This window comes from Ovis canadensis, chromosome 3 (genome assembly GCF_042477335.2).
Source record: "Ovis canadensis isolate MfBH-ARS-UI-01 breed Bighorn chromosome 3, ARS-UI_OviCan_v2, whole genome shotgun sequence".
In the NCBI taxonomy this organism is placed as follows: Eukaryota; Metazoa; Chordata; class Mammalia; order Artiodactyla; family Bovidae; genus Ovis; species Ovis canadensis.
The window spans coordinates 211,987,114-212,010,712 of NC_091247.1; the positions used below are offsets into that span (position 1 = coordinate 211,987,114).

The 23,599-nt window shown below is 40.2% G+C and overlaps 1 protein-coding gene across 6 annotated transcripts in view; it reads right to left on the bottom strand.

Annotated features, from left to right (window-relative positions):
- Nucleotides 1-20,931, bottom strand: part of LOC138437835 (C-type lectin domain family 2 member D11-like) — a 57,282-nt gene extending 36,351 nt beyond the window's left edge. For 3 of the 6 annotated variants that reach the window (XR_011256182.1, XR_011256183.1, XM_069585795.1), the window contains exons 1-5: nucleotides 20,560-20,888; nucleotides 10,057-10,185; nucleotides 8,631-8,806; nucleotides 7,953-8,059; nucleotides 5,849-5,955 (exon numbers count right to left, since the gene is read on the bottom strand). Coding sequence is in view for 4 of the 6 variants with exons in the window: in XM_069585795.1 (XP_069441896.1) it covers nucleotides 5,849-5,955; nucleotides 7,953-8,059; nucleotides 8,631-8,806; nucleotides 10,057-10,185; nucleotides 20,560-20,758 (718 nt within the window). In the remaining 2 variants the exon portion in view is untranslated. Of the gene's footprint in view, nucleotides 1-1,260; nucleotides 2,547-3,563; nucleotides 5,956-7,952; nucleotides 8,060-8,630; nucleotides 8,807-10,056; nucleotides 10,186-20,559 lie in introns of those variants that run through there. The other 3 variants (XM_069585794.1, XM_069585793.1, XM_069585792.1) reach the window with 3 other exon arrangements.
- Between the last annotated feature and the right edge of the window lie 2,668 nt (nucleotides 20,932-23,599).

A 23,599-nucleotide genomic window follows, 5' to 3' on the forward strand; every position in this document is an offset into this window, starting at 1 on the left:
CAAGGAGTAAGCATCTTTTAATTTCATGGCTTCAGTCACCATCTGCAGTGATTTTGGAGCCCAAAAAAATAAAGTCTGACACTGCTTCCACTGTTTCCCCATCTATTTCCCATGAAGTGATGGGACCAGATGCCATGATCTTTGTTTTCTGAATATTGAGCTTTAAGCCTTGCTTATCAGGTCTCTTCTGCATGACCTTGTCATGGGTGGGATGGCCCATGCTGGATCCTGGCACGAAACTAAGATCCTGGCAACTGATCTCATTACTTCATGGCAAATAGATGTGGAGAAAATGGAAACAGTGGCAAATTTTATTTCTTGGGCTCCAAAATCACTGCAGACAGTGACTGCAGCCATGAAATCAAAAGACACTTGTTCCTTGGAAGAAAAGCTGAGAAAGCTAGACAGCATATTAAAAAGCAGAGACATCACTTTGCCGACAAAGGTCTATATAGTGAAAGTTATGTTTTTTCCAGTAGTCATGTATAAATTATGTGAGTTGGATCATAATGAAGGATGAACACCAAAGAATTGACGCTTTTGAATTGTGGTGCTGAAGAAGACTCTTGAGAGTCCCTTGGACAATGAAGAGATCAAACTAGTCAATCCTAAAGGAGATCAACCCTGAGTATTCACTGGAAAAACTGACGCTGAAGCTGATGCCCCAAACTTTGGCCACCTGAGGCAATGAAAAAGACTCTGATACTCTGAAAGATTGAGGGCAGCAGGAGAAGGGGGTGACTGAGGATGAGATGGCTGGATGGCATCACCAACTCAGTGGACATGAGTTTGAGCAAACTCAGAGAGACCGTGAAGGACAGGCAAGCCTGGCATGCTGCAGCCCATGGGATCACAAAGAGTTGGACACAACTTAGTGACTGAACAGCAACAACAAAGCCTTCAAATCCACAAATACAGTCTTCAGCTCCATTTATCTAGTTTTGTTTCATTTTTTCATTGGCAATTTAAAATTTTGGCATTCATATCCTGAAAATGTTTAAATTTTGTACACAAGTATTTCATTTCTTAGGAATGATTATAGATACTATTGTGTTTTTCACTTGTTTCCATGTTAACTATTAGTATATAAAATCTGATTAATTTTTTGTGTCTTGGACTTGTATTCTGTAATCTTGCTGGGTTCACTCATTAATTCTAGGAGGCTTTTCTTTTTTATATTTGGGGGAGGCAGTGACATAATTATATTATATGACCGTGATTACTATTAGGAGTTTGCGTAGTATAGTGAGAGTAAAGGAGAAGTCATTAAAATATTTTATTCAAAGGAGTGACCAGATCATACTTTGGATTGGAATAATCCCTCTGGTTATAAGATAAAGAATGAATCAAAATAAACGTAAAGAGGAAGAATGGGTAAGTCTCAAATGATATAGATGTGTTTCTGTGTAATTTTACAAGCTTGTTCCTACATGACATTTGAATGATTAATTCAATCAGCAGTGATTTCCACTGATGTGTTAGAAACTGATTCATTCTCTTCCTTGACTTTCTGCTAGTGCCGATAGGAAAGTGACAGTGGACTTGTCATCTCTTAGATGTTCCAGAATAATTGCTGTTCTTTTCAATTTTATTTCCATAGAGCAGTGATAGGAGAAAACTATTTATTGGTCTTCCCTCGTGGACCAGTGGTTAAGAATCTGCCTGCCAAGACAGGGGACACAGGTCTGATCCCTGGTCTGAGAGGATTCCATGTGCCTTGGGGCAACAAAGACTGTGTACCAAAATTATTGAGCCCTGGTGCCCTAGGGCCCACTTTCTGCAACAAGAGAAGCCACTGCAATGAGAAGCCCACACACCACAACTAGAGAGTAGCCCCCATACTGCAACTAGAGGGGAGCCTATCCTGTGAAACTAGTAATTGTATTTATTTTTCATGTGAAGAAACTCTGCTTTGAGTGGCTATATAATTTTAAAGTTCATAGCTAAAAAATGGAATGCATGCTTTAGACACATGGTTTGAAAACTAGTATGTAAAAGAATACTAAGTCATTTAGGGTCACAATTTGACTGAAATATCATTTGTAAGCTAATCACATCAAGTTTATCAATACAAAATCTATTCATTAATTTATTTTATCTTCCAGATTTCTGTGGAAATTTAGCTTTCTTTATAAAAAAAAAAGTAGCAGAAACCAAGAAAATAGAATATAGAATTGAGCTAGATATAGTCTAGGCATCTAAGAAAACCTAAGGCAAAATGATTGTAAGACAAGAAAAAAATAAAACAAAGACATAATCTCAAGTATGTATAAAAATATTGGTATACAATATATAAATATAGATACAAAACTAAATATTGTCAAAAACTGCATAGAATTACAAAGCCTCGTGTTCTGCAGTCCCTGCCACACCAAACCAAGTCATTACAGTTGTGCCTGACTCTTTGCGACCCCATCAGGCTCCTCTGTCCATGGGATTCTCCAGGCAAGAATAATGGAGTGTGTTACCATTTTCTTCTCCAGTTCTGCAGTCCATGGGGTCACAAAAAGTCGGACATCACTGGGTGACTGCACAACAAGAAGAAACTGATAAGACAAACATCATATGAAAGAACGGTACAAATGAACTGATCTACAAAATAGAAATAGAGTCACAGGTGTAGAAATCAAACTTATGGTTACCTGGTGGTAAAGGAGTGGAAAGGGATAAATTGGGAGATTGAGACTGACGTATACACACAACTCTCTACAAAAGAGATGATTGGTAAGGATGTACTATATTGCACAGGGAACATTACCCTATACTCTGTGAATTCCTATAGGGGAAATAGTCTATAAAAGAGTGCACATGTATACGTGCATAGCTAATTAACTCTGCTGTATACCTGAAATTAACAATTTTTATTAGAGTATAGCTGTAAATCAAAAATTTTACAAAAGAAGAAACCAAGAAATATACAAGTGAGATGGGAGAAATGGAAGTATTGGATTGACCAAAAAGTTCATTCTGGTTTTTCCATTCCATAAAATCTTATGGAAAAACTGGAACAAACTTTTTGGCCAACCCAATAACACAGAAAGAGAGAATGCATTATAAATTGCTATTTCATCCTTTTTGGGACTCATCAGTACAGTGTAGCTAATGCTGTAAAATTTAAAATATTTTGTTTCTTAAAACTCAATAATATGTAACAGTTCTGAGATTTGGGTATCACAGCCTTCATTAGTAGAAGTATTTAACTATTCGTGATTTAAGTGGGATAAAAGCAGGATGTTTTAAATCTAGTAAAAAATAAAACATTGATATTTATATACATTTATTTAGCACACTGTAAAACATGTAAAAGCATGAACACTGAGAATAAGTGTAAAAAGCTTTTTTTTTTTCAGTGTTTCTAATACTACTGTTTTAAAATACAAAATATAAAAGAAATGTTAGTCTTGGCAATTTTTTAATATAAATTTATTTATTTTAATTGGAGGTTAATTACTTTACAATATTGTATTGGTTTTACCATACATCAACATGAATCTGCCACAGGTATACATGTGTTCCAGTCTTGGTAATTTTTAAAAAATTTATTTGGCTGCATCACATGTTAGTCATGGCATGTGGGATCTCCAATTTTCCTTGCAACATGTGGAATCTTTTTTTTTTTTTTTGCCAATTTCTGTGATATTTTTTTATTTTTTTTGCTTTTGGTGGTAAAGTTCCCCCCCCCCCCACCGCCATTGGAGTATAATCCCACATGCCGCAACTAAAGATTCCATTTGCTGTACAGCTAATTCACTTTGTTGTACAGTATGTGGGAATCTTTAGTTGCAGCACATGGGATCTTCTAGTTGTGGCACGTGGGAGCTAGTTCCCTGGCCAGGGGTCAAACCCAGACCCCTTGAATTGGGAACATGGAGTCTTAGCCACTGGACCACCAGGGAGTCCTTAGTCTCAGTGCTCTTGAAAATTTCCCTATATATTTGTAAATGATAGTAAGAGAATTTTGAATGAAATGGCAACCCACTCCAGTATTCTTGCCTGGAGAATCCAAGGGACAGAGGAGCCTAGTGGGCTGCTGTCTATGGGGTCACACAGAGTCGGACACGACTGAAGTGACTTAGCAGCAGAAGCAACTCATTTCAGTCGCTCAGTCGTGTCCGACTCTCTGCGACACCATGAATCGCAGTACGCCAGGCCTCCCTGTCCATCACCAACTTCCGGAGTTCACTCAGACTCACGTCCATCAAGTCAGTGATGCCACCCAGCCATCTCATCCTGTCGTCCCCTTCTCCTCCTGCCCCCAATCCCTCCCAGCATCAGAGCCATTTCCAATGAGTCAACTCTTCACATGAGGTGGCCAAAGTACTGGAGTTTCAGCTTTAGCATCATTCCTTCCAAAGAAATCCCAGGGCTGATCTCCTTCAGAATGGACTGGTTGGATCTCCTTGCAGTCCAAGGGACTCTCAAGAGTCTTCTCCAACCCCACAGTTCAAAAATATCAATTCTTCAGTGCTCAGCCTTCTTCACAGTCCAACTCTCACATCCATACATGACCACAGGAAAAACCATAGCCTTGACTAGACGGACCTTAGTTGGCAAAGTAATGTCTCTGCTTTTCAACATGCTATCTACGTTGGTCAGTTATAAATTTCTCATTATCATTTTGCATGGCTTCAGCTATCATAGTCATTTTTATAGTCCCATTTGTGCAAAGAAAAGTGCTGTCTGTCTAACAAAAGAGGAATTCATTCATATTTTGTTGTTCAGTCACTAAGTCATGTCCAAATTTTTGTGACCCCATGGACAGCAGCATGTCAGGCTTCTCTATCCATTCACAGTTATGAGGTTCAAATATTAGTATCAACTCATATTTTTCAACCCCTGGAGGAGGACATGGAACCTACTCTAGAGTTCTTGCCTGGAGAATCCCATGGACAGAAGAGCCTGATGGGCTACTGCCCATAGGGTCACAAAGAGTCAGACACAACTGAAGTAACTTAGCATATACAATATTTAACACTTAGAATTCAGTTCAGTTCAGTTCACTTCAGTTGCTCTGTTGTGTCCAACTCTTTGCGACCCCATGAATCACAGTATGCTAGATCTCGCTGTCCATCACCAACCCCCAGAGTTCACTCAGACTCATGTCCATAGAGTCGGTGATGCCATCCAGCCATATCATCCTCTGTCGTCCCCTTCTCTTCCTGTCCCCAGTTCCTCACAGCACCAGAGGCTTTTCCAATGAGTCAACTCTTCGCATGAGGTGGCCAAAGTATTGGAGTTTCAGCTTTAGCATCAGTCCTTCCAATAAACACCAGGACTGATCTCCTTTAGAATGGATTGGTTGGATCTCCTTGCAGTCCAAGTGACTCTTAGGAGTCTTCTCCAACACCACAGTTCAAAAGCATCAATTCTTTGGCGTTCAGCTTTCTTCACAGTCCAACTCTCACATCCATACATGACCACTGGAAAAACCACAGCCTTAACTAGACGGACCTTTGTTGGCAAACTCTGCTTTTTAACATGCTACCTAGGTTGGTCATAACTTTCTTTCCAAGGAGTAAGCGTCTTTTAATTTCATGGCTGCAATCACCATCTGCAGTGATTTTGGAGCCCCCCAAAATAAAGTCTGACACTTAGAATTATGCTCTTCCAAATCCCTATATCATTCAAGAATAGCTTATTTCTTTTTCTTTTTCTTTTTCTTTTTTTTTTAGAATAGCTTACTTCTTAACTGTTAGCAAATATTATAAATGAATTTTGATGATAAATTTTTGGCAGATGAGGCAATACAGTGGCAACTGTATATAGCAATCTATAATGCATCTCTTGGAAATGGTGTGTGAAATTCCCTAAAAAGGCCTTGAAGTATGTAAGGGTATGGAGACATTACTGTTTGTCTTGCTGCAAATCCATCTTCTCTGTATAGCTCTGTTGATACTAGCAGTAATTCCAAAGTTATTCAGGAAGGCATATTCCCCATTTCCTCTGACGACAAACCTAAAACCAAACACAAAAATTTTAAAAAGCATAGGTTGGACATCTGCATTCTTTCTTCCTCATATTCTTCCACACCCCCACTCCAGGTATTTTTAATGTGAACCAGAGAAATGTGAAAATCTGTCTTCATATGGCTTCTTAGTACATATACATCATTTTTATACTTAATTCCCCTTATATTCTCAAACTCCCTACTTGAATATCAGAAGAAATTAAAGGATGCTTACTCCTTAGAAGAAAAGTTATGACCAACCTAGGCAGTATATTCAAGAGCAGAGACATTACTTTGCCAACTAAGGTCCATCTAGTCAAGGCTATGGTTTTTCCTGTGGTCATGTATGAATGTGAGAGTTGGACTGTGAAGAAGGCTGAGCACCGAAGAATTGATGCTTTTGAACTGTGGTATTGGAGAGAACTCTTGAGAGTCCCTCGGACTGCAGGGAGATCCAACCAGTCCATTCGGAAGGAGATCAGCCCTGGGATTTCTTTGGAAGGAATGATGCTAAACCTGAAGCTCCAGTACTTTGGCCAACTCACACGAAGAGTTGACTCATTGGAAAAAACTCTGGTGCTGGGAGGGATTGGGGCCAGGAGGAGAAGTGGACGACCCAGGATGAGATGGCTGGATGACATCACAGACTCGATGGACGTGAGTCTGAGTGAACTCCAGGAGTTGGTGATGGACAGGTAGGCCTGACGTGCTGTGATTCATGGGGTCACAAAGAGTCGGACACGACTGAGCGACTGAACTGAACTGATCATCGCCCATCCCAAATCCAGTTATTCTATTGACTAGTAATTTAGTGCTCGCTGTTGTGGCCAAGTGAACTGCTGCCATGGTGGAGATTTAAAAAAAATTTCATATGTTGAAATATAGGGAAGTCATTCTGGCTTATACATGAGTTAACTTGAATTTTAGGCCATCTATAATACCCTGTTTGTGGCCTATCAAACATATATTGTAGTTTTGCTTTAACGACTAAAGAAAAGTGCACATTGACCAGAAGTAAAAAAGTGTCCATGTTAAAAATAAAGATTAAATGTCTCTCTTCTGGGGACACTAGTGCTGGTCCTCCTTCAGTGATAAGACTCCCTTCCCAGGTGCCAAGGCCATACTGACCCGCTTGTATATGCTGGTCAATTTTTTTCATTTGAAATCTTGAAGGAATGTGATCCTGACTTGTTTAATGTTCTCTCTTCTGATAAAATATAAAACTGGGCTAGAAACCCTGTTTCTCTGAAGCAGTTTCTCAGAGTGATCTGGGAGGTGGCCTTCCAGCCTAGTCCTCAGCTTGGCTCATATAAAACTCTTCCCTATTATTTTATTTTTGTTCATTATTGATTATTTTCATTGGCCTTCAATGAAGATGATTTTCATTGTTCTTCTGACCTGTTCTATACCTGTGTGAAAATAAAATTATGTACTTACTAGTAAATTCTTAAACAGGCTTGGCTTTGATTGAGGGAAGCAATTGCCCTTTTTCATTCTGTCTGTCCCAGTGTAATGGTTACAGTGAAGATCTCTTCACTGAAGTGTTCAGAACCAAAGGTGTGTTACTAAGTTTCTTCCAGGGATAAATTATCACAGGAGGGATTCCCTCTGGGTCCCTGACAACCTTCCTTTTAGTAATAAACATAGCAGCTGGCAGAGTGGACTGAGGGTCTGCAGATACCAATTCTTCCCTGGCTTTCCAAGACTGTAGGACCCTGGAGTGCCTCAGCTGTTCTCTCTACATTCTAAATATGGATTTCAGCACAGCTTAAGTCAGTGAGTGAATGCAGAACTATGTCTAATGTCATCCTCATGCTAAAGATTTCAATTGAAAACATGATATGCAAACTTTTCCCAAAGGCACTGCTAATAAACAGAAGAGCATACAAAGGATTTCTATTTCTTACACCTGAAACCTTCCATGATATTAAATTTACATTCCCATAAGTACAACTCACACCCATAACTACATATTCCTACAATAGAAGGCAGCCTAAAAACTTACGAGGCATCAAGTTTAGAGTTGTCTGTCCACTTCCAAGCATGATGTGATGGTTCTCCGATAAGGCCAATCCAATGGTCAAAAGGGCCTTTGTATCTTTGCAGGAAGTTCTATTATAAAACACAGAAAGCAAAAACACATGTCTCCTTCATTTTACCCTTGAGTCCTCTTCCCCCAGCCTTCTCTCTTTGGATGACAGCCTGGTAAGGTTGAGAAGCTTAGACATTGAAGGGAGAAGACTAGTCCCCAGTTCTCAGCTTAAATCACTCAAATGTCTCTGACCCTAAATTACATTAAAGTGATCACACATCTCAATTTGACTGGTAAAGTCCCAGGTTATGCCTGTGGTTCCAACATAATATTGTCACTTTCACTCCCCAAAATGTCCCAACTTGGATGATAAATTACATGATCACCATACTTCTTTTTTACAATGGTAAGAATATATCTAATTTGAAGGTTAACTATGAGGATTACATGAGAGAGTGTGTCCAAATTGACTCACAGAGTTCCAGGCAGAGAACATACCCAAGAAATATCAGGCACTAATATGCACTCCAAGCCCGTAAGTCTGCCTGGAATGGGAGCCTTCCTCTTCTTTCAGCTGTCACCCTGTGCAGCCTATATCCTTCTCAGGGGCTAAGTATTTAACAAAGAACATGATCCAAAAATATTCCTTACCAACTCCTCCTCCGTTTCAAACTGAGCAAGAACAGCTCCCACTGAAGTACAGGATGTCTGACTGAATGTCCAATTTTCTGAGTCTTCAGAAAAATAAAAACACTTACTCCCAAATCCAATCCACCCTTCTGGGCAGGCGGCAAGCAGAACTTGTAAGTCTGTTGCTCTGCTTCTCACTAAAAGTTGGACAGACACAGTGAAGCATAACAAATAAATTTTCCCTTCCATTTTATCTATTTTTCCACTTACCATCCTGAGGTCAGTCTTTTTTTACATATGTATGTATTAATATATGCAAATATACATGTGTGTACATGTATATGTAGGTACAGTATAACTGAATTCCAAAATGAGGGGTTTGAAGAAGAGCATGCTAAAGAACAACTAGACTCTTGTACTTTCATGGCCTTGGCTAATAATCTTTTGCTCTTCTCAAAATCTGAACAGGGCCTATTTTCTATAGGTAGACAGACTCTTAGAAATGTTTTCCAAGCCCAAATTTGTCTGTTTTTTCCAAATGAACAGTTTTCCTTTTTATGTATTTTGGCACCATCAATTACATAATTTTCTCTCATTTTACTTCCAGGAACATATTCTCAAGTGCATTTCTAATGCCTCTTAGAATGTTATCAGCCTTAGTCATTTATAAAACACCAACTGTTAAACTCAATACTTGGAAATGTGTTTGCACTTCACTTCACTGCTTGCCAAAACAACAACTCTTTTCAGTTTCTGGGGAAATGGAATATTGAGATCTGTGATCACTTGCTGAGTACAAACTAGCGGCAGTTGCTTTTCCCAAGTGATTTTATTATATTGAGGATTTGCCTTAGAATAGAATGTTCCATGAAAACTATTATGTTAATAAATATACACAGTACATGATTCTCAATGTAGCAGTCAAAATATTATTCTACAATGGAATTCAGATCATGGCATTTCTCTCCTATAATTTCCCTCTTCCTGATACCCCCTACTGCACTCAGATTAAAAGCCACAGTTTTTACCTGACTCATTAGGCTGTGAGCTCCCTGATCCTCAGCCCATTACTCTTCCTCATTCTTACCTTGCTTCAGCTGTAGAAGCCTCCATGCTGTTCCTCAAACCTACCAGGAGATTCCTCCTTTCATTCTACTGCCATCTGGAATGCTTTCCCCACAAACCCAATGGCTTCTTCATCTCCTTCAAGTTTGCTGAAAAGTCGTTTTCTCAAGGAGGCTTGCCCTGGACACTTACATTCAACTCAATATGTTACCCTATATTATAACATCTGCATCTTCCTACTATTAATAGAATAGGAGTGTTTTGTTCACTGATACACCTCAAGCATTTCACACACCCTGGCACATAGTGGAGCTCAATAAATATTTATTGACAATGTGAATGTGCAAAGAACATGGTACGGTTTGGAGAACAGGTAACTCACCTGCCACAAGAGTGGAAAGTGTCACCACATTTAGAGCCACAAGGATAAAGATAATCAGGATGTAGCAGCAAAGCTTGGCAGGTGTAACAGGAGAGCCAATTGCTGGGCATTTCTTTCGGAGATCTTTACCTGTAAATACAAATGTCATAATCTCAATCTCACGGAGGTATTAGAAAGAAAAACTTAAATTTATCACAGAATCAACATGCAAAGTCCACTGTACCTCACCTCCCCTATTGCCAAACTCTCTCACGAAAGGTCCATGTCCAGGAGAGATGAGCACAGCCCAAAAGCGACTAGAGAGAAGAGAAACTGAAGCTTTTTCCCCTGGAGAGCTAATAAGAGAGTAAGAAATGAAAAGAGCAGAAATCAGAATGAAAATGAAACATATAAACAATCCAGATTTACCTCCTTAAATAACAAATAGAAGTTCTGAGAAGAGCATTAGAAAATTAATCACTATAATTCATCATATTAACAGAATAAGAGAAGAGAAATGGATATGACCATGTCGGTAAGTATGACATAAAATATGGAAAAATGTAACAGTCATACAAAATAACAAAGCCCAACAAATTATGAACTGAACTTTCTCTTTCATAGAAATAGTGCAGCTAACATGATACTTAATGGTGAAAAAGTGAAGGCCTTCCTCCAAAGGTCAGGAACAAGGCAAGGATGCCTGTTCTCACCAATCCAATTTAACGTTTTACTAGGGTTTCTATGAGTACCAATAAGGCAAGAAAAGTAAATAAGGCAAAAGTTAAAAAGGCAAAGAGATTAGAAAGAAGTGAAAATGTTTCAAGAAGTCACATCCACTCTCCTCCCAGTAGAAATATCAATTTGAAAATTATCTGCACATTAAAATACCTTCCCCAGAGCCAGGTACACCCGCCCCCTGCCTCATCCCAGCTCCTGTGTACTCTAGCAATTCCAGGCAGATAATGCAGCCTTCAACAGCTTCCACCCAGAGCTTCCTGTGGGCTCCAGGCTCCTGTCTTCCCCATGCACCTGCCAACTCCAGCAGCTCCAGGTGGGGCTCCTGTGACACTGGCTCCTAGTGAACTCCTGGGGACCAAGCCCCCGAAACTCTTCCCTCAGGACTGGGCAGTCCAGCACAGAGAGAGACCCATTCCCCGTGGGAAAAGGGGAGGAAGACAGCACCTGCCTTCACTACACATCCCAGATCTGCCTTTCCCAGCCGTCTGACTCCTGCAGCCCTGTGTGACTCCCTGCAGACTCACCAACCAAGGCCCCCCTCTCTCAGGTGCCTACCAGCTCCAGTGACCCAAGTGAGTCCTGTGACACCAGGTCCCCAGCAGGCTTCTGGGAACTAGGCCTCCTTTCACCCCAGTGACTGCTGACTCTAGCAGCCCTAGGCAGCTCCTGTGACTTCCCTGCTGGCTGCCACCAATCAAGAAACCAATATAATTAGTCATTAGGGAAACAGAAAATACAGTGAGCTGCCACAATATGTGCATCAAAGTGGCAAGTTAAAATAACAAAACTAAGTGACAGGGAAGAAAAGATACAAATGGAATTCTCATGAACTGTTGGAAATATAACTATATAGCCACTTTGGAAAACAGCTTGGCAGTTAGGTGTGGTGAACATATCCTTACCATATGCCCTAGCAATGTAAGAATCCCTTGGTATCTATGCAAGAGGAATGAAAACTTCCATTTACACAAAAACCTAGACTTGAATATTTATATTAACTTTATTCATTATCAGGCTTCCCTCGTGGTTCAGCTGGTAAAGAATCCACCTGTAAATGTGGGAGACCTGAATTCGATCCCTGGCTTGGAAAGATCCCCTGGAGAAGGGAAAGGCTACCCACTCCAGGATTCTGGCCTGCAGAATTCAATGGACTATATAGCCCATGGGGTCACAAAGAGTCAGACACAACTGAGTGGCTTTCGCTTTACCTTTTTATTCATCATCACCAAAACTGGCAACAATTCAAATATCCTTCAGCTGATAGAAAGACAAATAAATACCATTTGATACTAGGAGAAAAGAAAAACTTGACTTTATATTCACAATTGCTCATTTCTTGTTTTTCTTTGGCTTGCTAAATTTTAGTGTGGCTCAGTCTCCCCTCAAAATTCCCAAACTCTGGCTTGCCTGAAAATGTAAACCAGCTCTAAAAAGAGAAGTGAGATGCATCATAGCTCATGTGTGACCATGAGTTCGTGTCCCCGGCACAAAGTGGGAAGTGCCAACTTCAGGATATCATCTACTCTTTACACTTCATGCTCTCTTCCCCCACAAGTGTCCAACCCACTTCTTGACCTATTTATAAAATGAGAACCTTTTTTAGAGCATTCTTCCTATTGCAGGAGTCCTTGTAAATAATCTCTCTCTTTCTTAACACTACGCTATTGATAACACAGTACAATATGGATGAATTTCAAATGCACGATGCTTAGTGAAAAAAGTCAGACCCCCTCGACATTCTTCTAAAGCAAGAGTATAAGAAAAGATAACAGATCAGTTTTTATTAAAGGAGGAAAGCAATGTTTACAAAGGTGTGGGTGCGGGTGGAACTGTTCTTTATAATGATTGTGATGTGGCTACACAACTATATGTATTTGTCAAAACTAGAAGTGTATACCAAAAGAATGACTTTTTAAAAAAATTTATTTCTAATTGAAGGATAGTTGTTTTACAATGTTGTGCTGGTTTCTGCTATACAACAGCATGAATCAGCTATAATATACATATATCCCCTCCCTCTTGAGCCTCCTCCCACCCTCCCATCCCACCCCTCTAGATCATCACAGAGCCCTGACCAAAGTAAGACCCTGATGCTGGGAAAGATTGAAGGCAGAAGGAGAAGGGGATGACAGAGGTTGAGATGGTTGGATGGCATCACCGACTTGATGGACATGAGTTTGAACTAGCTCTGGGAGTTGATGATGGACAAGGAACCCCCATGCTTCAATCCATGGGTTCACAGAGTCAGACAAGACTGAGTAACTGAGTTGAACTGGATATTCAAATATATAATTTAGCATCAGAAATTTTTTATAATTTTTCTCCATGGTATTTGCCATAAACTTATGAATTATTATTTGCTTTCAAGTTATATTGTTTCAAGTGTATTTTTTAGATGATTTTGATATTGTTGTCCATGGAGTAGAAAGAGCACAGGTGAGAAATTTAAGGAATCCTAGAAAGAGTTTTGTCTCTATCACCAACTGCTTGTGTGGACTTGAACAAGTTATTCTGTCTGTTAGTGTTTTAACTGGTCACTATTTTTCAAACCTTAGTAGCAGAATGAACAATGGTCTCAAAAGCTTCACAGTTATATTAAATTCTAAATACATACTTGTCCTCACAGTGATGAGCAAAGTCTTTCCTGAATTTATGATGACTAGTGCATGCGTTAGTGTTAGTGGGGTGGGGACAGGTTAGAAACATTACATTTATTTCTTCTTCCTCTTTCTTACTTTATTATCCCCCTTCTTTCTTACTTTAGAGAGATCAGTTCCGTTAATGTGCTCAATGCCTTGGCAACAAATCCGAGATAAATGCTTGTATTTTCATGAAACTTCCAAACCTTGGAATGACAGTCTAGCTGACTGTTCCACAAGAGAATCCAGTCTGCTGCTTATTCAAGATAAGGAAGAACTGGTAAATAATTAACTAAAATACCTTAATACAACTTAGCACTGACTTCTAGCCACATCAAGATCTTTGTGCTTTAGCCTTAAGGGTTCTATGCAGATGAAAATATCAACTTTGACTTCAAGAAGTTCACAATCTGAGAGACTAAATAGACATGAAAACAAAATAAATATAATGTAACGAATACAACAATATAAACATAAACATTTGTATATATTAATATATAAATGAACAAATAGAAATATCACAAATAAGGATTAATTAACTCCAACAGGGAGTCAGGAAAGGCCTCATAGAAGAAGTGATAGTTTCAGAGGATGAGCATAAGAATGCAAACCAGGAACAGATAAACAAATTCAATATTCAGTCATTTCTTCTGTTTCATTTACAGAGACTCATACAAAATCTGATAAACAAAGAAGAAATTCTGTTTTGGATTGGATTAAATTTTACATTGTCAGAGAAGAACTGGAAGTGGATAAATGGATCCTTTTTAAACTCTAATATGTGAGTATTAGATAAGCTAATTTGAATATTCAATTTGCTTCCCACTAGCTATCCATTTTGCAGATGGTAGTGTATATATGTCCATGCTACTCTCTCAGTTTGTCCTACTCGCCTTCCCCTGGGTCTCCATTCCTGCCCTGTAAATGCATTCATCAGTACCATTTTTCTAGATTCCATACATATGCATTAATATATGACATCCAACGAGTCCATCCTAAAGGAGACCACTCCTGGGTGTTCACTGGAAGGACTGATGCTGAGGCTGAAACTCCAATGCATTGGCCACCTCATACAAAGAGTTGACTCATTGGAAAAAACCCTGATGCTGGGAGGGATTGGGGGCAGGAGGAGAAGGGGACGACAGATGATGAGATGGCTGGATGCCATCACTGACTCGATACACATGAGTTTGGGTCAACTCCAGGAGTTGGAGATGCACAAGGAGGCCTGATGTGCTGCGATTCATGGGGTCGCAAAGAAGTCGGACACGACTGAGTGACTGAACTGAACCGAATGATGCTTGCTTTTTAAATTTATTTATTTATATTAATTGGAGCATAATTACTGATCTACTGGTTTTAATTTTTAGTTTCATGTCCTAGAAAACTTATTTAACTTACAGGGACAGTTTAAATTTAAAAGAAAATAGATTTCACCTTTGCGCTGCTCAAGTAGTTTCACCTACGTGGCTTAGCTAGTAAGACATCAACATTTGGCAAGAACTTTTGCTTTCACTAAGCATTAAGCATGAGCCCTTGTGTTTCAGGAACTACAATATCCTATTGTCCCAGATAAAAAGTTAAGCTCAGAGAGAGGGGAGAATGGAAGAAGAAAGAAGGAAATGCAAATTTTGAGCAGAAAATAGAAGTTCAGTAAAAGCTATAAAAAGTATCCTTTCTACTGGACTGAAGAGCAAACATGCATAAGCTATGTTCTTTCTCTTCATCATCAAATTTAATATAAACTAAAAATGCTAAAGAATTTGCTGGTGGATAGATTTAGGTCCAATTCCTACTTTCAAACTCTACATCTGCTTTTAAATTATCAAAGATTAAAATTTAAAAAAACAGAAATTAAATTACAAAGGATCTATACACCAATAGTCTCAGTTTTTGCAGGTAACTTTTTAAAAGTCAATAATTATTCATGATTTTATCAAACAAAGTCTCTTTAGAGAACAATAAGAAATTAATTCTCAGCTCCCAAGTTGCACTAGTAGTAAAGAACCCACCTGCCAATGCAGGAGACATTAGAGACCCAGGTTTGATCGCTGGGTCCAGAAGATCCCCTGGAGGAGGACATGGCAACCCACTCCAGGATTCTTGCCTTTAGATTCTCATAAACAGAAGAGACTGGTGTCCTCTTCTAGGGGATTTTCCAGACAAGAATACTGGAGTGGGTTGCCATTTCCTTCTCCAGGGAATCTTCCTGACCCAGGGATCAAACTTAGGTTTCCCACATGCAGGCAGACTCTATACTATCTGAGCCACCAGGAAATCTCTTAATTTAACTAAAATGGTTATGTTTAAAAGATGCTCATTTCATTTTTATGATCACTTCTGAAAATTTCTGGTAAGACACATTATATAAACTACTTTGGTAATGTATTCTAAATAGGATGATATAAAGCTTAGCTGAAGATGTGCTATAATCAAAAGTCCAGAGAATGAAAAACAAGAGAGAGAACACAGAAGTACACCAGAGCCCATGAGACAGAGAGAGACATAAAGCAAGAGAGAGACAGTGCATGCATGCTCAGTCACTTCAGTCATGTCTGACTCTTTGTGACCGCATGGTCTATAGACCGCCAGGCTCCACTGTCCATGGGATTCTCCAGGCAAGAATACTGGGGTGGGTTGCCATGCCCTACTCCAGAGGATCTTCCCCAACCAGTGATCAAACCTGCATCTCCTCAATTGTAGGAAGATTCTTTACCTACTGAACCACTTGGGAAAGCTGGAGAAAGCCAGAGGGAGAGACAAAGGGAAAGTCATTTGAACACATAAATGAGCCTCAATAGATTTCATCTGGAACACTTAATGATATCACTGAAAATCACATTTACCCTTAATTCCAAAAGGAAATTTTTCAGGACAGTTTTGTGCCCAAGGGTAAGAAAATATATATTTGTTTAGTTTTTTTTTTTTTAACAAAAAATTGTGACTTTTACTCATATTTCTTCCAGAAAATGTGACGACTCATTCAAAGCCCAGATCAAAAGTCACTTCACAAGTAAAGCCATCACCAATTCCCTAGGTTTTATTAAATACCTTGTAGTACAAATCACATCAAATTGTAGTAACTAATTTGTCTGTCCCTGAGGTAATGAAGCCCTGCAGGCAGAGTCTAAATACAATTTGTCTTTGCAGCTCTGTGTCTAACAAATAACAGATTCCAAATATATTATTACTAGTTTCAAACAGACTACAGCATAATGGTTAATTTTTTTTAACATATACATGTGTTTATTCTTTTTCAAATTCTTTTCTCACTTAGGTTGTCACATAATATTGAGCAGAGTTCCCTGTGCTATATAGGAGGTATGGGTAACTTTTATTAGTTTATGCATTACAAAATTGTTGGTGTCTGTTTGCCATCACTCTGGGATATAATCATCTGTTATTTAACATCATAATGTGAGTTGCCAGAATGCAAGTAGCCAGCAACCTGGAGAAAATACGAAGACTAATTGAAAACAAAAGCCACAGACCATTTTTCTCTTAACCTCCTATAACATAATTCACTGGGCAGTAATATTTAAGTAACATATCCAGTACTAGAATAACTAACGTAACAATTACACACCTGCCCTCTCACCCACCTCTAGTCCCTCAAAACATCTCTTCTGCTATGGAGGTTAACTGTGAAGTACTGATACCTCTGAAGCACAATTGCTACTATGCTGTCAGTGATCAGTAGTATAAGAACTCCCCTCCCCAACTCCTGTTTTGTTTTGCCAAAGTTTATCAATTTTACCTTACCAGATCTCCTCTCCTCCATGTTCGCTCTATAGGTAGGGTCTGTCTCTAAGATTTTTAAAGACACCTCTGTCGTTGTCATGTTTCTGTTTGAAAAAAGGGATTTGGTGGTATCTTTCCTCAGTAGTTGCAAAGCAGGAAATGTGAATTGAAAGGAACTTCTGTTAACATTTGGCTGAAAAGGAAACTAGTAACCTCTCAGTTTAGACTCCACCTCTCATTGCAAAAGAGCCTCTTGATGAAAGTGAGTGAAAAAGCTGGCTTAAAATTCAACACTCAAAAATCTAAGATTATGGCATCCAGTCCCATTATTTCATGGCAAATAGATGGGGAAACAATGGAATCAGTGACAGTCTTTATTTTCTTGGCCTCCAAAATCATTGCAGATGGTGACTGCAGCCATGAAATTCAAAGATGCTTCCTCCTTGGAAGAAAAGCTATGACCAACCTAGACAGCATATTAAAAAGCAGAGACATTACTTTGCCAACAAAGGTCCATCTAGTCAAAGCTATGTTTCTTCCAGTAGTCATGTATGGATGTGAGAGTTGGACTATAAAGAAAGCTGAGCACCAAAGAACTGATGCATTTAAACTGTGGTGTTGGATAAGACTCTTGAGAGTCCCTTGGATGGCAAGAAGATCACACCAGTCAATTCTAAAGCAAATCAGTCCTGAACATTCATTGGAAGGACTGTTGCTGAAGCTACAATACTGTGGCCACCTGATGTGAAGAACTTACTCATTGGAAAAGACCCCAATGATGGGTCTTTTCAGAAAGCAAAAGGGGAAAGGGGTGCCAGAGGATCAGATGGTCAGATAGTATCACTGAGTCAATGAACATGAATCTGAGCAAACTCTGGAGGAAACTGGAGGACCGAGGAGCCTGGTGTGCTACAGTCCTCGAGGTTACAAAGAGTTGGACGTGACTTAGCAACTAGTCACTATGTCACTGGGTGCAGACCTTCCAAAAATGTACATGTTTTTGTTGTTCAGTCACTCAGTCATGTCCAACTCTTTGTGACCCCGTGGACTGCAACACACCAGGTTTCCCTGTCCTTCACCATCTCCTGGAGCTTGCTCAAACTCATGTCTGTTGAATCAGTGATGTCATCCAACCATCTCATCCTCTGTCATCCCCTTCTCCTCCTGCCTTCAATCTTTCCCAGAATCAGGGTCTTTTCCAATGACTGGACTCTTCACATCAGGTGGCCATATGTAGAGTCATCTCTTGTGCTTTCGGAAATGTACATGAGGCAGGAGCTAAATGGACCTGGGGCTGTACAGCTGGACTTTGTCCCCTGTGGATAGATACCCCAAGATAAAGAGGAGGAGGAGCTGAGCCCTGCCCAGATATGAGATAGTACTTTTCTCATTCTCAAGGTTCAGAGGACCTTTCCAAGGATACACCTGCAGCAAGGCTCTTTGTAGATCAAAAAGGGAGTAATGTCAACCTGTCCACAGGCCTCTTCACTAGAACCCATCTTGGCTAAGAAATGTGGGTACGCACATGGGAAGACACTGATATATACCAAATACGGACTCAGAATCAGCCAAAGCAAGATGTTTGGCCACAGGAAACCCAGAAGAAAATCGCATAAAAGTGATTCGAACTACAAGGACCTGATGCTCTGGACTTGCCAGTGTGTGCCTATGCACGTGTACTCTTTTCCCTCCTAATAAATGCTTCACTTGTTTCACTAGTTTTTGTTTCTCTGTGGAAATTCATTTTCTGGAAACGAATCCTAATGGCCAGGATTCAGCACTTGGCCAGACTTCAATCTCTGGCCAGAAACCAAAGTCCTATTTCAAGTCCCTGCAGGTTGAGGTCACCTAAGCTCAGATATGTCTTCACAAAAACCTTTGTCTTTCTCTGTTCGTGAAAACAACAACAACAACAACAACAACAACAAGGAGACCTTAGAGGTAGCACAGCCTCAAGATAAAAGAAACTTATGTCCCTGAATTTCCATGTGGAAGAAAGCTGCGTTCTAACTAGAAACACCTATATTTCACAGCTACATGAGTGTTAAGTAAATATACACTGTGCTATCAACAAAATTTAGGTTATCTATTGTAGCAGCTGTGTAATATATCTAGTCAGAGTGGCAGCCTCATTTTTTCCATAGTTTTTTGCATCTTATCCAGTCACCAAATATCTGCAGATTGTTACTACTATGGTAGGTGCTGAGAAACAAAAGCTCTGCAAATTCTGATGAAGAGGATGAAGCAGGCACCTGGGTCTTGTGTGGGAGAGGTCTGGATGGATTTTCCAGAATAGCTGAGGCAAGGTTATTATCTTCTCTGGTGTCTAGTGAAGACAGGAACATTTTAAAAGATCACGGTTTATAGTACCACCGAAAACCTGACAGAGCTAAGAGCAATGACAAATTGAAATTATAATAGTGATCATTATAATTATAATGAAGTGGTCAGCATACAAAAATGGAGTTGGAAGGCATGGGTCCAATTTCAGAATTCAAGGACTAGAACTTCTTTGTATCTTTGTATTGTGCCATAAAAAAGGACAGAGCAACACCTGCCGATTTCTGTGGCCTCATGGTACCCGAGAAATCTTGTTGTCTCCCTAAAGATCTCCCTCCCTCCCTTTCCTGTGTTCATGGAACAAGTCCTTGCTTAACACACTTCACTTCTCATCAACTGAAGTTTTAATGCTTGAGAAACAAGTTCTGTAATGAACCCATGGCTTCTCTCATTTAGAAAAATAAATAAACTTCCTCCTTTTTTTTAAGTGTGTCAGTCACAACTCAGAGCTTCCTGCATCTGTGTCTCCAAGCTGGGGCTCTAACAATCCAGCCAAAAAAAATGCCTCTTATTCTCAATCAGGTCTTTGTTTCTGAAATTTCAGTTACTAAAAGCAATGCATTATGAAAATGGCGACATACTTAACCTGCATGACACCAGGAAGGGAACTTTTTTTTTTTTTTTTAACACACCCTTATTCTGTCCCGGGAAGCTTAAGGCTCTTCAGTCAAAGCGGAAAGACAAGTTTCCCCAAGAACACTGGGACCTTCGTGTTTCTGGAAAGGAGCATAATTCAGGCCAGCTCCAAAGGGATCTCAACTTTTCAATTAAGATACAATCATGGGAGCTAGGCAGACAGAGACATAAAAAGGGGAAAGACTGAACCAGGTCCCTAAGAACACCTGCTGCCCCCTCTCAGCCTTTCAAAGCCCTTAATCCCTAGACCACAGAGCTCACCCTAAGGAATCTCCCAGTCACCCACTAAAGTTGTGCAAACTCCTATGAAGAGGGAAGCTTAGGTGCACAGCCATCTGGGGAGAAATCAAGTCAAATATTTTTCAAATCACGCAACCAGGCCAGATGTTCACCCCGTATTGGGACAGCCCTGGAGAGTGCAACCTACTTGAGACCAAGAAGGCAGTTTCTTCTTTCTCTTCTCCTCTCGGTAGCGGTTTCTTTTTCACTATGGCTTTGCTCTGGACCAGAGGTGGCCAAACAGGGGGATGCGGCGTCTCAGGGCTGCAACAGCCACCCTCTCCCGGCACCTCTAGCTTCCCTGTGGGGTGACCACATCCCTCTCCATCCGCGGCTGTCTCCCACATTCAGGTTACAACTGTCTGCCAAGGTCTAAGAGAGACACCGGATGCAGGGCGTGGGAAATTACGCCCATAGAGCGGATGGTACTAGATAATGCTCCCTCCCCACCACCCTCCACCTTCCGTGCTCCGCCCTAGATGTTAGGCCCCACTTCCTGTGTTTCATTTCTCAGGATGCTGAGGCAGAAAAGAAAGTCAGAACACTTGTAAACAGTATGCCTGCCGTTGAAAGGTCTTTGGCTCCTTTCCAACCTGCCAAACACCTGATGGGGACCTGGTGGACTAACGGGGGATCTAAGAGGACAGCCCTCTGCTCAGGCTGTCTGCCAGGCTGGGTCCCTTCCTAGCAGGAGAAAGTCTGCATGAAGCTCCACAGCCTGCGAGTCTCCCTGGCCTAGCAGAGATGGGGACAAGGCTCTGTCTGTCTCTCTGAGGTTCAACCTGTGGTAACCAAGACCCCTGAGAACAGAAACCCTGTTGTATGTAGTCACCCACACACAAACCTCCTCTAAAAGGTGTTGATTTGTGGCTTGTTAGCACCACTGTTCTCAGGGGATCATACACAGATCAAAACCCCAGGCTAATATGTTCTGAGGCTACAAAATGAGGAAAGGTTATAAAGGCCAAAAACTACAAGGTCATATAAATTGTTAGGAACTAGGACTAGAGTTGGGAAGAAATAGGAATGCTTGTTTAAACAGGAGTTGTTTGGGGTTCAAAACGGTTACACATTTGCAGGTGTAGGAGGGAGGCACTTTGAAACTGTGTTTGCACCTGGCACTGCCTGCAGATACTATTTTGAAAATGTCTGGTGATGGTCTTGAGTTTGATAGAATTCAGAAAGTTTAAGTTCTCAGTGATGCATCTGCAAGTTCTCAGATGCAAGACTGCATCTGAAACTACCTCCACCTAAGGCCATCTGGCTCCATTTTGTATGTGTGAACTATAGTTACTCCATTTTTATTTTCGAAAGATCTTAAATACATAATCAGGCTTCCCTGGTGGCTCTGTGATGAAGAACCTTCCTGACAATGCAGGAGAAGCAGGTTCAATCCTCAGTCCAGGAAGATCCTTTGGTGAAGAAAATGGCAACCCAGTCCAATATTCTTGCTGGCGAAATCCCATGGACAGAGGAGCCTGGTGGGCTAAAGTCCATGGGGTCGCAAAAGAATTGGACAGAACTTAGCGACTAAACAACTCCAGTACTTTGGCCACCTCATGTGAAGAGTTGACATGAGTCTGAGTGAACTCAGGGAGATGGTGATGGACAGGGAGGCCTGGGGTGCTGCAATTCATGGGGTCACAAAGAGTCGGACACGACTGAGCGACTGAACTGAACTGAACTGGACTAGTGACTAAACAACAGCAGCAGCAAATATATATATATATATTATATATATATATATAATATATATATAATATAATATAATATAATATATATAATGTCTACATTACCCTTTTTTGGACTTTTGTGGGGTGATAAGATTTCAACCCTGAGGATCTGCTACAGTGAGATTTGGTCCAGTTGGAACAGAGTTTACAAACAGATTCTTAAAACAAGACAGTAATGGCAGAAATCAGTCTTTGACGAACAAAAAATTTTTTTCCTGGTGAATTATTTTGATCCTTGAAGTGATTTAGAAGTTTCACCAAGTGGTGACAATAAAAAGCTGACTCTTCAGAAGACAGTTTGTCAGTTTCTTATGAAATTAATATACTTGCCAGGTGATCCAACAGTCTCACTTTTGGGCATTTACAGAAATGAGTTGAAAACTGATGTTTATGCACACTTACACAGGTGTGTTTATAGCAGCTGTAATTATGATTGCCAAAACTTGGAAGCAACCAAGATGCCTGTTAATATATAAATGGCTAAACACACTGTAGACTCTCCAAACAATGGCATAATGTTCCGGGACTTTAAGAAAAGTTCTCAAGTGAAGAAAAAAAAAAAACATAAAAAGAAGCTTTTATGCAGGTTATTAAGTGAAAGAAGGCAATCTGATAAATCTACATACTGTAAGATTGCAACAATTTGACACTTACGTAAAGGCAAAACTATGGAGATGTTGAAAAGACATGTCTGAAGGGCCAAGGTGGAGAGATTGAGAGGGATGAATGGGGGAGGCCAGGGGGTTTTTATTCAATGAAACTACACTCTGTGATTCTGTAATGATGGATTTAAAACTACTAGGTGGTGTTTGGGGGGATTCTCAAGATCTCTAGTTCTTTATGTCTCAGCACAGAAAGAATCCAGTGAGAGGCAAAGTGATAGATGAGAAGTGATTTATTAGAATAGGAGGTTTGTGAGGTTAACAAGTGGATGGATGAGAGGGTGCTGTGCCTGAGAACTTAGTGGGCTATAGTTTTATTTTAAAAATCAAAGGAAAAATGGGGAGGGGAAAATACCACTTTTTCCCTCATTCTTGAGTAGATGTCAAGCTTCCATAGTCAGCTCTGCCTTCACGTCAGGCTGGGGAGTTTTCTTGTCCCTACATGGTTAAGCCAGGACAGTCATGGCACTATGGGAAAATTGTTTCAAGTCTCAGTACCATGAGGCTCTTTCACTTTGAATGTCACCTTTCTATTTTATTGTTGTTGTTGTTGTGTTGTTTTTTTTTTTTTTTTTTACTTTATTTTACTTTACAATACTGTATTGATTTTGCCATACATCAACATGAATCCACCACGGGTGTATATGAGTTCCCAGTCCTGAACTCCCCTCCCACCTCCCTCCCCATACCTATGTGCAAAGAGCTTGTCCTGTGGGCCATTAACTTACTGAGCTCACTAGGTGGGATGTGGGTCTCATGCCGTCATTGTTCTATTGTTTTCAGAGATGTCTCA